Source organism: Podarcis liolepis, assembly GCF_965112155.1.
Source record: "Podarcis liolepis genome assembly, chromosome: 14".
Lineage (NCBI taxonomy): Eukaryota > Metazoa > Chordata > Lepidosauria > Squamata > Lacertidae > Podarcis > Podarcis liolepis.
Window position 1 is genome coordinate 40,292,238 of NC_139569.1, and position 17,110 is coordinate 40,309,347.

General features: G+C 43.8%; 1 protein-coding gene across 1 annotated transcript in view; it reads left to right on the plus strand.

Annotated features, from left to right (window-relative positions):
• ATP8B4 (ATPase phospholipid transporting 8B4 (putative)) overlaps nucleotides 1-16,785 on the plus strand; it is a 113,985-nt gene extending 97,200 nt beyond the window's left edge. The window contains exons 23-29 of the mRNA XM_083475607.1: nucleotides 4,142-4,325; nucleotides 6,905-7,128; nucleotides 9,115-9,198; nucleotides 10,916-11,161; nucleotides 11,332-11,470; nucleotides 14,571-14,701; nucleotides 15,495-16,785. Of these exons, the coding sequence (XP_083331733.1) occupies nucleotides 4,142-4,325; nucleotides 6,905-7,128; nucleotides 9,115-9,198; nucleotides 10,916-11,161; nucleotides 11,332-11,470; nucleotides 14,571-14,701; nucleotides 15,495-15,773 (1,287 nt within the window). The 3' untranslated portion in view covers nucleotides 15,774-16,785. The remainder of the gene's footprint in view (nucleotides 1-4,141; nucleotides 4,326-6,904; nucleotides 7,129-9,114; nucleotides 9,199-10,915; nucleotides 11,162-11,331; nucleotides 11,471-14,570; nucleotides 14,702-15,494) is intronic.
• The last annotated feature ends 325 nt before the right edge of the window (nucleotides 16,786-17,110 follow it).

The window sequence follows — 17,110 nt, forward strand, 5'->3', positions numbered from 1 at the left end:
TGACAGATTCCTCTCCAAACTCCAAAATTATTTCACAAGAAAGTTAAACACAAGGGCTGACTGAGCTGTAAGGACCAATTAGATATGACATCTTAACTTTTGGATGGCTTTGTAATGGAAATCAAATTAGTAACTTGGTGCAGCTTTTTTCATTTTCTTTAATGGTCTTGATTAGAAATTGACCCACTGTTTAAGTACTTCTATGAGGGGAATATCACAAGTCATTGCAAATTACTTTATTTTAAAAAAAGCAACAGGCAGAGGCAAAAGGGCGTAAGGATGAATATATTCCTGATGTCTGCTATTTGAGAGCACAGACTGACCTGAAAGTCATTACTGTACCAAATTAATGTCATTAAGATGCCTCAAGTGGTTTCTCTAAATATCAGCTTTTACAGGGATACCAAAACACTTGGCTTTGATTAAGAAACCTGGTTCTTGTCATAACACAAGAAAAGCTTACTTTTATAGCTGTTCTTGTACGCTGGTAAGCTTCCAGATCTTGGAACAAATATCTGAAATGCTCTTCTGAATTGCAAAGACCATAAAAAGCTGCAGTTGAACTCTGAATGTAACTTGTTCTGTAGGGCGGGGGTGGGGACTTGCTACAAGCACTTTGATCTTTTTGCCCTCCCTTTTACACTTATAAAAGAAGCATCTCTTTAAGCACTTTGGAATAACAGAATATGAGGAGAAGGTCTCAACCCAACGAGAAGCACCAAAAAGAAGGAGTTATGACAAAGGCATGGGAGGTGGGAGCCCCAAATATAACTTACATTTCTGCATCCCAGATGTTGTTAGACTCCATCTCCCAGCAGCATAGCTGTCAACTTACAGATTTGAAAATAAGGGACCAGCAGCCAAAATAAGGGATTTTAGTCAACCATTTAAAAGGGACCAGATAATTTTAGAGAGCAGCGCTGGTTTTTAGCCCTTCGTTTCCAGAGGTTGCTGCTCAAGACACCAGCCGATGAAACACTGCAATTAAATAACTACAAGCAGCAACCACTTTTCGCGCAAAACGAAGTCCAAGCTACAAAGATGCTGCTGCAGTTCTGTATCTTTTCTCTCGTGCTCCATCTGCAGCTCTCAGTTCCATCAGGCGGGGCAGGAGGAGGGGGGGAATAGCACCCGTAGTAAACCCGCAGATCAGACCATCTATGCTAATCTACCACTACAAATCTATGGGAGAAGTGCTAGCGGTCCTTCCCTTGTAGCCCTTGGAACATCTGCCTGCGCTTCCGCCTCCTCCTCTTCCTCCTCTCTCTGAACTGCTTTCTCTATGGTTGCCCTCGCTCTCCTCTTAAGGCTCCTTATCAATTCATAGACCATGCCAGGCTGCCCATCTCATCTGGGTCCTTTGGTGGCGCAGCAGCAGTACGTCCTAGCGAGCATGGCGGCGTAGGGCAGAGGGGAGGCCCCAGGCAGAGACGCTCAGTTCGGCGGCCGCAAGAAGGATGGTGGCGGAAGGGCCCGAGGCTCCCGCCAGTCCCGGCAGGGAGGGGTTCCCGGGGGCCGAGGCTGGTGAGAGGAGGCCGGAGGGGGGCGGGCCGGGCAGCCAAGCAACACAGTCGGAGCCTCCCTCCTCCCTGGCCGGCAGGGAGGGAGGGAGAGGAGCTGCTTCCTTTGAAACCCGGGAAATTTAAGGGACATCCATCAATAAGGGACAGCAGCGGGACATGGCGCTGGGATAAGGGAGTTTCCCACCAAATAAGGGACGCTTGACAGCTCTGCCCAGCAGCCCCAACCATCATGGCCAAAATCTGGAGGCCATTACATTGACTACCTCTGATTTAGAAGTTTGGTATGTGTTTATGGTAGACAACTGAAGGCCAAACCACACCTGATGAAGGAAATTTGTATCTCAAGATCCTGTTTTGTTTTTAAATTAAAAAAGGAATTTTTTTGGGGGGGGGTGTTATTTGCACATTCTCTCATGCAATTTCCACAATCTGAATCTGCCCCAAGCCTGCCTGTGCACGCCTTTTAAAAGTGAAAAGTGTACCACTGTAAGCAGATGACAACATTAGCAGGATTTTAATAACACCTGTAACAAACACTATGGACAATATGGATGGATACAACATATGGATTATGAAATAATATGCAATTGAAAAGGTTGACAATAGGAAGTCTGGAGATTCAGAGAAATCTCTAAATATGGATATGTATTTGGTACTGTTATAACTTTATACTTGAAAAATCAAAGAAAATTTATTTCCAAAAAATTAAAAATAAAAGTGAAAAGTGTGTATAATACACACCAGCCTCCTGCATCAGGTGTGGTTTGGCCAATTGCTACCAATATTTTGCTACCTGAAGAAGAACATTGGCTTGAAACATGTAGGTTGGCTATTTTATAAACTAGACAGAGTTGTCATTTTTCTTCTCTCTGTGTGTGTTTCTAATGGCCACTTACTTGGTCAGGAGGTGGGTGGCAGTTGTGGCACAGTGCAGCAGTTTCTCACAAACCCAGGGGGCAAAATGACTTCGCCATGGTGACTTTGCCTCCCTAGCCAGCCACCAACCTGAAGTTTGAATTTGCCCTATCAGGGACAAGCAGGGGGTGTGTGGACTGGACAGGAGAAGTCTTTGCTGTGTGCACGTGTTTTAACATTGTGTTTTGTTGTCATCTTTTCCATGGATATGCTCAGTATCTAACTTCATTTGCTTAGAAGATTGATTGCAATGTTCACTTTGAGAATGTCCTATTGCAAGGGATGTGTGCCTGTTAGAGGCTTATATCTCCCCCAAGAGGCTCAGTGGTTTAGACCACAGCGCCACCCGTGTCCCAGAAGGTCGGCGGTTCAAATCCCCGCGACAGGGTGAGCTCCCGTTGCTCTGTCCCAGTTCCTGCCAACCTAGCACTTTGAAAGCACACCAGTGCAAGTAGATAAATAGGTACCGCTGTGATTGAAAGGTAAACGCCCGTTTCCATGCACTCTGGTTTCTGCCACGGTCCTCCGTGCGCCAGAAGCGGTTTAGTCATGCTGGCCACATGACCCGGAAAACTGTGTGTGGACAAACGCCGGCTCCCTCGGCCTGAAAGCGAGATGAGCGCCACAGCCCCATAGTCGCCTTTGACTGGACTTAACCGTCCAGGTCCTTTGCCTTTTTATATCTCCCCCACATAGCCCCAGCAATATATAGCAAAAAAACCCAAAGCAGCAGAAAAATTATGGGACAGAGTGTCATCAAACCCGTGCTGGATTACCCAATAAGCAGCCAAAGCATGTGCTTAGAGCATCAGCAAAACAGGGGCACTCTATCATCTATCTATCTATCTATCTATCTATCTATCTATCTATCTATCTATCATCTATCTATCTTATTTACATTTGGTATTTCAAAAAAATCAAAATCAAATAGTCATCATGGAAAAAATCAGAACTTCCTTTCACTGCACTGCACACTCTTACCCCATTTTCCTGTGTTCATTTTATACCATATTGGCCCGAATATAAGCTGCACCTGAATATAAGCCGCACCTTTAAAATTCCGGGGGTGGGGGGGGGAGAAAAAAAGACAATACCTGAATATAAGCCACTCCCTTAAAATTCTGCAGGCACTCACACCTGTTCTGTTTCACCATATGTCTGTTTCAGCAGCGATATCGTAAAAGCCAATTTTTGTAAGGTCGCGAATTTAACTTCTCATAGTCAGAATTTGGAAAAAAAAAGGGAGGCTTATATTCAGGCCAATACGGCAACTTATCCCTTTGTGAACCTGGTGACGTTCTATTAACATAGATCAAAATAATGTAAGGAAATCAAACCCTGCCATGTGTTGTATTTTATTTTTATTCGTTTGAATTTTAGGGTTTAGTATTTTGAATTATGCATGTGAGAGACGCCATAATCTTTTCAGTGTGCGGGGCCTCTGGCCCAGCAACAAACCCATCATTTCTGTGTCTGCACATATTGGCAGCCAAGGACTTTGACTAGAAGCAGGGAAATGTTTTCTGCAATGACTGTACATCATACATTTCTTCTTGCTATATATTACCATGGAAATATGTGGGGCAGATGCAGGTCAATGATGATGATGATGATGTCGGATAATAATAATAATAAAAGGTGTGGCAGCACTCATTGGGGTCTTGATTTGCAGCTGTTTCATGGGTAACCCTTTCTTTTCGCAGGCTTATGCACTTGAGGCTGATCTGGAAAATGAGTTCGTGGAAGCTGCATGTGCTTGTAAAACTGTGATCTGCTGCAGAGTCACTCCCTTGCAGAAAGCGCAGGTTGTGGAGCTGGTTAAAAAGCACAAGAAAGCCATCACCTTGGCCATAGGAGATGGAGCCAACGATATTGGCATGATAAAAAGTAAGATGATAGTCTGTGTCCTGGCTGGGAATGGTGAGAAAGTTCAGCTATTTATCACAACAAACTTCTTAAGTATCCCCTCATGTGAAGAATAGTGAAGCTCTGGGGGAGAAAATCCCTTCTGCTTTGCTTTCGAAGGGAGGGATGCTAAGCACAGGAGGACCTGGGTCAATATGCATCCATTAGGGATACGGGTGGCGCTGTGGTCTAAACCACAGAGCCTCTTGGGCTTTCCGATCAGAAGGTCAGGGGTTTGAATCCCTGTGATGGAGTGAGCTCCTGTTGCTCTGTCCCAGCTCCTGCCAGCCTAGCAGTTCAAAAGCACACCAGCGCAAGTAGATAAATAGGTACTGCTGCAGCGGGAAGGTAAACGGCGTTTCCGTATGCTTGGGTTTTTGTCACGGTATTCTGTTGCTCCAGAAGCCATGTAGTCATGCTGGCCACATGACTTGGAAAGCTGTCCGTGGACAAATGCAGGCTCCCTCAGCCTGAAAAGTAAGATGAGCGCCACAACCTCATAGTCGCCTTTGACTGGACTTAACCATCCAGGGGTCCTTTACCTTTACCTATTAGGCCCTAGGACTCACTTCCAAGTAAATGCATTTGGGATTGGTGTGCCAGGTGTTAGAGAAGATATGGCAGATTGAGATGCATATTGTGTAGGGAATGAAGGAAGCAGTGGTGCATGTTTTTAGTTTGCTAGAGTTGACCATTTTTTTAATTTTTATTTTTGCCTAAAGTGGATTTGCCTAAAGTGCATTTTAATGGGGTTTGCCAACTGAGAAATTCTGATGAAACCAAATAAGAATAGCCATTTTGTGCAAATAAAGGTATCAAACAGCCAATTAAAGGGCTCATGTGTAGGACACCCTCGGGATTATTTCCTGTTCATTATTATATGTTTGTTTGGTTGTATAGGATTTGGGATTCTGCCCATTCAGAATGTCCCTCCATGTCAAATGAGTCTTATATATCTGGGAAGTTAACACCTCAAGGAGAAGACTAAGAAGCTCTGAAATCTAAATTTCAGCGTGGATTTGAATGGAGAGGTTGCCACAGAGTATTCTTCTTCTACGTGATCTTTCCTTTGAATTATCTGCCCTGTTAGAATGCTCAGAAAGAGGTTCTTTAAATTCTTGGGCATCTAAAACAACATTGGCAAGAACTAAAGGCATGTTAGTGAACTATAGGACTTCAAACATTACAAATATGACCTCTAGCCTCTTGAGTATCATCTAATTGTACACAGGCAATCCAAATTAAACGGGATTAATGTTCCAGTTGGTGAAGTATTCCAAAGTATAATGAGGTACCATGGGAAGTAATCATCATTAGAATAACCCCTAATATGCAGCACTGATAACGCTCCTGAAATATGGTTTGTTCTCTTGCTAAAGAAGAGAACATCATTTTGCAGTTTTTTAAAGCAAGCCCTCAGGAAAACCCATAGGTGATTTACTACAAACTTTGTCCCAATATACACATTTGTGTGCAGTTTTTGCAAAGCAATTTTCCTTATGGCATTTTGTATGTTATTTTCGCTAAAAACATGCATTTTTATGTACACTTTTCTCAGTGGATACATTTCCATGCACATTACTTGGCTAGAGAATTGCATAGCAAAATTCAGAGAAGTGCAAATTTTGGATGTCTGTGTCTCAGTCCTTGTATTGTTTCAGAAAGTGCAAATTAGGGAGCTTCACCTTTAAATGTGAACTGACTAAAATTTATCCTCCTTCCCTAAGTGGGTATAAGATTGCAGGCTTGCAATATTCCACTTTGCTGCTGGTACAAAGATAGGAACATAGAAAGCTGTATTATACTTATCCAGATTGCTAGCTCAGTGTTGATTCCTAAACTGCCTGGCAACTGTTCTCCATGATTTCAGATAGGAAGTCTTTGCCCTAACCTGCCTGGAGGTAAGGATGGTAGGATCTGTCACTTTCTTTTTCCCCCCTGCTCTTAAATTCAGCTCTCCACATTTTTGTAGCAATCTTTTTTCTTATTTCAGAATCCTCATGAAGATTCATAATCACTGTAGCGTGAATTTCTCCTAAGAAACATATTTTTGCATGCATGTTCGAATTAATATCCACCTTTTTTTGCAAGCAATTTCTCCTCATAAATTGCATTTTTGATGAGTTATCTTCCCTAATATATTCATTTTTATTCACCCTTCCTCCTGATATGTGCATTTTTTTGTAAACAACAAAAATGAGAGTGAATTCTGAAGGATAGCGGTGTTTCGGTTTGCAAGGATGAATTTGGTAGGCTCATGTGTAAATTCAAACTGAATTTCATTTCTCCCCCTCCCCAGGAAAAGCAGATGCTGGTCCACCCCCTGAGATATGTTCAGTGGCTGCTGTTTAACTTCTCGTTTTTTGTTATTTTTTTAAAAAAATGATTTTTTTAACCAAAAAAGGTGCCAGCCTAAGATGAAAAAAGGAAAGAGAACAGAATGGACTATTTAAGGCGTCACAGCCTGGAAGGACAAAAGTAGAAAGATACAGCATATTTGGGGTTTTTTTAATTGCTACACATTTTCATTTATTTCCCTGTGGTTGTTTGTTTGCTTGCAGGTGCCCATATAGGTGTCGGCATCAGCGGCCAGGAAGGCAGTCAGGCAATTCTGAACAGTGATTATTCTTTTGCTCAGTTCAGATACCTCCAAAGACTCTTGCTTGTTCATGGCAGGTGGTCATACTTCCGGATGTGCAAGTTCTTGTGTTACTTCTTCTACAAAAACGTTGCCTTCACTCTGGTCCATTTCTGGTTTGGCTTCTTCTGTGGCTTTTCAGCCCAGGTAGGTTCTTGGCGCTTAGCTTCACAAAGCAGAAAACAAAACGTTTCCTCCTATGTGTTTAATAGGACTAGCTTCTTAAAGCCTGTTTTTGGTTTTTTGGTAGATGACAGAAAACAAACACAACTGTTCAGATGCCTCGCTGAAATTCAGATAACATTGTAATGTTAAGATAAATACCGTATTTTTTGCTCTATGACTCACTTTTTTCCTCCTAAAAAGTAAGGGGAAATGTGTGTGCGTCTTATGGAGCGGATGCAGGCTGCGCAGCTATCCCAGAAACCAGAACAGAAAGAGGGATTGCTGCTTTCACTGCGCAGCGATCCTTCTTGCTCTTCTGGCTTCTGAGATTCAGAATTTTTTTTTCTTGTTTTCCTCCTCCAAAAACTAGGTGTGTCTTGTGGTCTGGTGTGTCTTATAGAGTGAAAAATACAGTAATTCTGCATGCGTTGACACCCCCCTGTAATCAATCAGTAGCTGAACTGGGTTCCACACAGTCACAAAAACAAATGAACTGAAAAAAATCTCAAAAATAGCAAAAACAAAAGTGCCAAACTTAATCTGTTCTGGAAGTCCGTTTGACTTCCGAAATGTTCGAAAACCAAGGCACAGCTTCTGATTGGTGCAAGCACCTTGGAAACAATAGCTGACAGCTGCATCAGACATTCAGCTTCTGAAAAATGTTCCAAAACTGGAACACTTCTGGGTTTTTGGCATTTGGGAACCAAGGCATTTGAGAACCAAGGCATTTGAGAACCAAGGCATTTGAGAACCAAGGCATTTGAGTACCAAGGCATTTGAGAACCGAGGTACCACTGTAATAGTAATTATCTGAGTCTGCTTGTTGCTCAGACTAGGAACATAGGAAGCTGCCTTAGCCTATCTCACTCAGTGTTGCCTACACGGGCTGGCAGCAGTTCTCATACAGGGGTCTCCTAGCTTTACCTAGAGATGCTGGGAACATACTTGTCAAACTACAATCCTCTGGTTCACTGAAGAAGCTGTGATGAGTTAAAACCAGTCAAAAACCAGTATACATGTGTAGTATCAACATACTCCTGCCTGCCTCCTATGCTCTTAAACTTAACGAGAGTTTATCAGTTGCCTGGTCCCATACACTTGTCTGCATCTTCAGAAAGTAAGGTCTCAAGCCAATTACAAGTATTTTGTCTCCTAGCTTTATTTATCTTATTTACGACAATATGCCATTGTCAAACTGGGCTTCAAGGAAAAGTTTCCTTAACAAAATGTGGGAACAATTATCCTGTCCATGAATATGTTTTTAATTTAATTTAATTTAATTGCAATAAAGCCAAACTGTATAAAAACTCATGGTGAAAAGCTTATTTTATTTTATTTTATTTATTTTAATAGCATGGGAGTTCTTGTCTCCTCTCAGAGGTTTGTGATAACCTTCTAGATTCTGATTATCTGCGAAATAGTCGTTTACCCCACCCAGTGTTATTCCCCAAAGCCATTGGTTAATGCAGTGGCTGGCTAATGTTTCAGAAAGAATACTTGCTGTTCAACTCTGTTCATTTCTCCAGTGCATTTTTTTGCTAATTGTCCAAATGGGAAACAGATGATTAGGGCACTTCCCATTTATATGGAAATGCTGCTTCTTATGTGTTTATAAATCCCCTTACAACTTCAGGAATGTAAAAGATATGAGTAACTGTGACTTTTACGAGACCAGTTCCTAGGAGGTCCGTCTCGCAGAATGGAATGTCTAAAGTAGAGAATATCACAAATTGTGATTTGTACAACTTTATCCGCTAGGCTCCCTGCTTACCGAAATGCTAAGAAGACCTAGGTATAAGTCTACGCTGAACTTTGTAGGAGAACTCAAAGCCTGGGGATCTGGGATCCCTTCTGCTTCTGTGCCTACAAGAAAAGGAATAAAATATGAAAGGGGCAGTACTATTTATTTATTTGAAAGGTGACATCTCTGATCATACTTTTAACTTTCTATTTGTGTTATCTTTTCAGACTGTTTATGACCAGTGGTTTATCACCCTCTTCAACATTGTATATACTTCTCTGCCTGTACTAGCGATGGGATTGTTTGATCAGGTACACATTTTGGCATATTCTAGATTAATCTGCCTTCAGCACAGTCCATCCAGCAACTTCTCTGCCCAGGGATATATATAGCAATCCCTCTAAAAGGGGAAGAAGCCAGATTTGATTTGAATCTGGAGTCAACACTCAGGTGTTACAGTCCCAGTTTATGCCTAACCTTAAGAGCTGAGATTACAAACTAAGACAAAAATCTGCCGTGGTGGAAGGCTTCAGATATTAAGGATACAGCATGCAGCCAGTTTGTTAAAGGTGTCTGGGATACAGAGGAACAGAAGGTTCTTGGCACCTGGCAATTGCAAGTCTAATTGCAAGAATTCGTGCCTCATAAGATCTGTATAGCACAGTCTCCCTTTCCCTTCAGTTATGAAATCAGTTGTGCTCCCCTAAATCCATCTCTGCTGATGGCAACTGCTTTGGGTAGCATAGATTCCATCCCTCACTCTTTATTCCAGCTCATAGGAACAGTGATTGAATTCCCCCCCCCCAAAAAAAAAAAAACCTCTGGCTTTATATACACTATTTTCACAATGGGTCCCACGTGATTGGTTGATTCTGCTCTCCTCCTGGAGCCTGATTGGGCTGTTCCTGCAGGCCAATTGGATGCAGCATTCTAGGGTCCTCCCTGCCTATTGTTCTAGTGATAGGCTGATTCACTTCCTCTTGTGGCCTGATTGGGCTGCTCCTGTAGGCCAATCAGGTTGCTGCCTTCTAGGATCCTGCTAGCCTATTGTTCTAGGACCCAGGCTCAGTACATAACACACACATTTAATGTCATCTCTAGTTTGACCATTGGATGTGCACATTGATATTAAAAAGAGTATGCTGAGATGGCTAAAATGACTGGAAAAATCAGGAGCCAGGATGATAAAAACTTTAACAAGGACTGGGGGGGTGTAATTTATTTGAGGGAACACTCTAAACAGTTAAAAACATTAGCAGGATTGAAATAACACTTGCAGTGTGAAAAGAACTATGGATATAAATAGAATTTTATGGACAAATAGAGGATGATATGGTATGCAGTAGAAAATGGTTATTAGCTGACTCCACAGAGGGGAGGAAGGAAGTCCGAGAATTCGGAGAATTCTACACTTTTTTGTTCTATTATATGTGTGAATGTAAAATTAAATTGTAAATCCAGTAAAAAATTATAGATAGATGATAGGTAGACAGACAGACAGACAGACAGACAGACAGACAGACAGACAGATATTAAAAAGAGTAAATAAAAAGGTATTGGGTTTTGCTTCTGGGGTCATACTGAAAATGAAAGTCCTTTTGCCTCTGATATGCCCATCCTTTAAACTACTGAATTTAACAACAACAACAACAATTTATTATTTGTACCCCGCCCATCTGGCTGGGTTTCCCCAGCCACTCTGGGCGGCTTCCACAAAGACCAAAAATACACTAAGATGTCACACATTAAAATCTTCCCTGAACAGGGCTGCCTTCAGATGTCTTCTGAATGCCAGGTGGTTGTTTATCTCTTTGACATCTGGTGGGAGGGCGTTCCACAGGGCGGGCGCCACTACCGAGAAGGCCCTCTGCCTGGTTCCCTGTAGCTTTGCTTCTCACAATGAGGGAACCGCCAGAAGGCCCTCAGAGCTGGACCTCAGCGTCCGGGCAGAACGATGGGGGTGGAGACGCTCCTTCATCGTTGGACGCCATGATGCTGTTAAAACTCAAGTCGGTGCATATTTTGCAGGATGTGGATGAGCAGAGCTGCCTCCGTTTTCCAAAGCTGTATGAACCTGGGCAATTAAATCTCCTCTTCAACAAGCGCAGATTTTTCATCTGCATAGCACATGGAATCTACACGTCGGTCGTTCTTTTCTTCATCCCCTATGGTGCTTTTTATGATGCAGTTGGAGAAGATGGGAACCATATTGCTGACTACCAGTCTTTCGCAGTCACAGTCGCAACCTCTTTGATCATAGTGGTCAGTGTTCAGGTAAAGAGAAAAAAGGCTGATAATCATTTAATTATTGAGACTCCCCCTCCCTCCAAATTTGTATGCGGTAATGCAGTGCTGAGATAAATATGTACGACCGATGTCCTCTAATAACCGTATGTGTTAATACTGGTACCTCCATGCCTAAATGCATATTATTTGTTTTGCAGATTGCACTCGATACCAGCTATTGGACAGGAATTAATCACTTCTTCATCTGGGGTAGCATCGCTGTGTATTTTGCCATTTTGTTTGCGATGCACAGTGATGGCATTTTTTATTTATTTCCCAACCACTTCCCTTTTGTAGGTGAGTAAAGAATCACCGAGTGGGCAAAACAATGCTCATGCAGGTAACCATATAAAGGTAAAAGGTAAAGGACTCCTGGATGGTTAAGTCCAGTCAAAGGCGACTATGGGGTTGGGGCGCTCATCTTGCTTTCAGGCCGAGGGAGCTGGTGTTTGTCCACAGACAGCTTTCCGGGTCATGTGGCCAGCAGGACTAAACTGCTTCTCACACAACGGGACACTGTGACGGAAGCCAGAGCACAGGGAAATACCATTTCCCTTCCTGCCATAGTGGTACCTATTTATCTACTTGCACTGGTATGCTTTCGAACTGCTAGGTTGGCAGGAGCTGGGACAGAGCAACGGGAACTCACCCCGTCACAGGGATTCAAACCACCAACCTTCTGATCGGCAAGCCCAAGAGGCTCAGTGGTTTAGTCTCTATCATATCCTTGGATGCTGGCACCGGTTTGTTTAAATAAATAAATAAATTCCTGGGCTTGTATTTTGGCATGGCCCCGAGGAAAGATAATTTTTCCAGCCCTGAGAGGCAGCCACTGAGGAGGCTTCTCCAAAGGCCCAGTAAGACTGCATACAGTGCGGTCCGGACCACATGCTGTTGGAGAATGTCATTCACCCGAAAGCTTTATTGCAAAAGGCACTGCCAGGAATCGCTAAGCCCCAGATGGACTAGGCTGATGTTAGTGGATGACTCTGTTGCTTCACAAAGTAGCTCTGGTAGCCAAAAGTGAGCAACAGGAAGCAAAGATGCTTCCCTTAAAATGAGGATGCCTGGAACCGTCTCCTACCATTTGAAGCCTTGAGATAAACAAGTTTATGTCACTGAGAACAGCTGGGGCTTGCTGGACGCCCTCCAGAACAGGGATACCTGTCATTATCTAAACCTTGGACGAAGCTCCCTTAAACAACTTCCAGTCCATCTTTGCTTATGCGTTCTGCCTTTCCCCTCAGACTTTGATCACCGAGGAGGCTAGGAAGTGTGTATCTACCACATCCCAACACAAATATAAATAGGCTGATGGGTCCAAACATGTGTCCAAACAGCTTTATTTTCATTGTGCGCTGAAACCATGGTAGAGAGAGGTCACTGTTGGATGGCGTACCCGGTTCTGTCAAACGGGGGTGCGGGAGGGCCAAAGCCAAGGTGAGGCAGGGCAAGAGAGAGGTGGGGAAGTGAGGGGCAACAGAAACAAAGGTGGACCCAGAGGTGAGTGCAGTGCCAGGGAATGCAATGCCAGAGTCTATAGGAGCCAACTCCTAGGGGCTGTGGGCACTTCAGCCGCCACAGTAAAATATTTGAGGGGGCCAGCCCCCCCAAGTTGTTGGCCATTCCCATTCAAATGGTGTATGTGTAAAGGTAAAGGGACCCCTGACCATTAGGTCCAGTCGTGACCAACTCTGGGGTTGTGGCGCTCATCTCGCTTTATTGGCCAAAGGAGCCGGCATACAGCTTCCGGGTCATGTGGCCAGCATGACTAAGCCGCTTCTGGCGAACCAGAGCAGCGCACGGAAACGCCGTTTACCGTCCCACTGGAGCGATGCCTATTTATCTACTTGCACTTTCGAACTGCTAGGTTGGCAGGAGCAGGGACCGAGCAATGGGAGCTCAGCCCATCGGGGGGATTCAAACCGCCAACTTTCCGATCGGCAAGTCCTAGGCGCTGTGGTTTAACCCACAGTGCCACCCGCGTCCCGTGTTATATTACAATATTTAATTCAAGTTGGCACCTCTGCCAGAGTCCCAGTGGCCACACCTGCCCTTTGCATTTAAATCAATACAGTCGTACCTTGGAAGTCAAACGGAATCCATTCCGGAAGTCCGTTCGACTTCCAAAACATTTGGAAACCAAAGTGCGGCTTCTGATGGACTGCAGGAAGCTCTTGCAGCCAATCGGAAGCCCCGCCGGATGTTCGGGTTTCAAAGAACGTTCACAAACTTGAACACTCACTTCCGGGTCTGCGGCTTTCAGGAGCTGAAACGTCTGAGTACCAAGGCGGCCAAGGTACAACTGTATTGTATCATTTTAAACAGTTATGGCTTCCCTCAAAGAATCCCGGAATTGTAGTTACTTCAGGGTACTAAGAGTTGTTATTAAGTCAAAAAAACCCCAGAGTTCCCTTTGAAGAGGGATTGACTCTTAAACCACTCAGGGAATTTATTTCTGTGAGGGAGCCCTCTTAAGAGAGAATTTAAGAGACAATTCTAAGCCCGGTAATATCTGCACCATAAATTCCCAGGATTCCTTGAAGGAAGCTGTGAAAGGTAAACTGGCCAAAACACCACCACCACTCCAATATAAATTTGTGGCCGTCTTCTATGTGTCTTCATAAGTTTTAAAAGAAACACAGAGAAAATCTGCCCGTTCCTACAGAAGTAGAACTGGCAGTGAGTAATTGCAAGCAAGCTGATGAGCAGAGTGTACATCATTTTCCCTGTCCTACATATTTCTCAATGCCAACTCTAAATCTATATTATCCTCTGGAATATGTGTGGTATTTTGTATGATGTCACGTTTTTAGATGTTGCCAAAACATGTTGTTCTTTTATTCTCTCTCTCTCTGTGTGTATATGTGTGTGTGTGTGTGTGTGTGTGTGTGTGTGTGTGTGTATATATATATGTAGGTTTTGGTGTCTTCGGGTGTCTTCCCGTGTAAGAGTTGGGGTGTCTAGGCGACGTTTCGACGAGGTCTCACTCGTCATCTTCAGGCTGGTGCTTTCGGCTTCTTGTTACTGGAACAGAGCAGGATCCAGTAACAAGAAGCCGAAAGCACCAGCCTGAAGATGACGAGTGAGACCTCGTCGAAACGTCGCCTAGACACCCCAACTCTTACACGGGAAGACACCCGAAGACACCAAAACCTACATTCCTGTACCCGTGAAAATCTACGAAAGCATATATATATATATATATATATATATATATATATATATATATGCATTTTTGTATAGCTCGTGTAATCTAAGCACTTTAGAATTAGAATCATGTGTTAACCTAAGGAATTAAAGATTGCTTAGCGTGTCCCATTGTCCCACAACTGCAAGCTGTCACCACCCAACTGGTATTCCTACCAAAATATTTCTTTCTCCTGTACTGATGCAGGAAATGCTTGGAACTCCTTGGAGCAGATAAGCGTTTGGCTCATCATTCTCTTGACCACTGTGGCTTCCGTTGCGCCCGTGATAGCGTTTCGTTTTCTGAAGATAGATTTGAACCCAACGTTGAGTGATCAGGTATGCCACAGCAGTGAAACATTTAAAGCAATTCCAATCCCTTTTATGTACTCCTTTTGGGTTCAAGTTGGCCAATGTTGCATTAAATAATCACAGAGTACTTTTTTTTAAAGTCCCAAACCATTTTTAATCAGAAAAACTTTTCCAGGAAGATTAGGAAAAGTGCTTTGTGACATCATAGATGCCCAGTTGCTTCAAACTGGGAGAACTTGCCCATTTTGAGCTTGATGCCCAAGAGAAGATTGCTTTCATGTCAACAGTGTGGTGGACATATTTTCCAGCATGGAGTGGTTCCCACTTTATGCCTGTCCAAGCTTTCCCTTTAATGTCAGTCTGGGGATGTTCCTAAAATAGTTTTGAGAACCCTGATTATATTACAGTGGTGATTTTATGTGTGCACCAGGTCCTCTGTTGCGTATTATTTTGGAGCATACAGAACATATATAACAGAGTGGTGAAAATGCTGCAGAGAATATGCCAATGGCTATAATCAAAATATCCTTTCGCATTTCAAAAGTGTTGTGAAAGCAGTGTATTTGGGGAAAGGAATCCATGCAGTAGCGGCAACAACATACATTTAAATTTAGGGATTGTGGTTTGGCAAAGGTGTGGCCGAAATCAGAAGTTGTACTTCCTAGGCCTTCCCTCAGACAACAGGGTGCCGGCCTTTTCACTGGAAACTGATCTGTCAAGGATCTGCCAATATAATTCAGATCTGAAAACTAGTCGGTGTTTACAAAAGGAAGATTATTTTCCATATCAATGTAAACTGTTTTTCCCCTCTTTCCTAAAGGTACAGATTTTGAACAGGGCTCAGAAGAAACAGAGCCCATTACCGATCCAGATTCACCAAACACACAGAGCTAGTTCGCGGAGATCGGCTTATGCCTTTTCTCACCAAGAAGGCTTTGGGGAACTTATAACATCTGGAAAGAATATGCGTGTCAACAATATACATTCAGTATTTGGGATAGGAAAAACGATGCAGAATAGCTGGATTGAGAACTTGCGTAAGAGAACATCGGAGTGTGAAATTCAGCTGAGAAAGAACTCCAAGACTATAAATCATTGAGTATGTGGAACAAAAGAGTGTGCTATTGTTGCACAGAATACTTACACTCTGTTTATCTACTTGCATTGACGTGCTTTCAAACAGCTAGGTTGGCAGGAGCTGGGACAGAGCAATGGGAGCTCACTCTGTCGCGGGGATTCGAACCGCCAACCTTCTGATCGACCACAGCGCCACCAGCATCCCATTTGAAGGTGGGACCTTCTGCTGGCAAGTAAGGTGCTGTGCCACGGACCTAATACTTTGGTGTGTTTTTTTCAGAGGGTTGGTGGGGATATGAGAGAGGTATATGGGGATCTACACCCATATTCCTATTATTTCTGATTACTAGATATTGCAAGTTTTCATTATGCTTCAAAAACCTGCCAAATCTATTCCACCACAAGATGCACATACATTTTCCTTCTTCCGCTGTTGCATCTGCCTATCTGTACCACATTCAACTTGCTTTAAAACAACCCTCTGTCTCTAACCCTTGGCTGTAATCCCACAAACAAGCTACACCACAAATTGAAGGCGGCGAAGGTCCTGTGTGAGTGTCTGTAGGCGGTTGGAGGATGGATGGTGGCTAACAGATTGAGGTTGAATCCTGATAAGACAGAAGTACTGTTTTGGGGGACAGGGGGCGAGCAGGTGTGGAGGACTCCCTGGTCCTGAATGGGGTAACTGTGCCCCTGAAGGACCAGGTGTGCAGCCTCGGAGTCATTTTGGACTCACAGCTGTCCATGGAGGCGCAGGTTAATTCTGTGTCCAGAGCGGCTGTCTACCAGCTCCATCTGGTATGCAGGCTGAGACCCTACCTGCCCATGGACTGTCTTGCCAGAGTGGTGCATGCTCTAGTTGTCTCCCGCTTGGACTACTGCAATGCTCTCTATGTGGGGCTACCTTTGAAGGTGACCCGGAAACTACAACTAATCCAGAATGTGGCAGCTAGACTGGTGACTGGGAGCGGCCACCAAGTCCATATAACACCAGTCCCAAAAGACCTACATTGGCTCCCAGTACATTTCCAAGAACAATTGGTGCTGACCTTTAAAGCCCTAAATGGCCTTAGCACAGTATACCTGAAGGAGCGTCTCCACCCCCAGCATTCAGCCCGGACACTGAGGTCCAGCTCTGAGGGCCTTCTGGCAGTTCCCTCCCTGCAAGTAGCGTTGTTACAGGGAACCAGGCAGAGGGCCTTCTTGGTAATGGCACCCGCCCTCTGGAACGCCCTCCCATCAGATGTCAAGGAAATAAACAATTTCATGACTTCTATAACAGTGTTTCCCAACCTTTTTTGGGCAAAGGCACACTTGTTTGATGAAAAAAATCTCGAGGCACACCACCATTACAGCCCC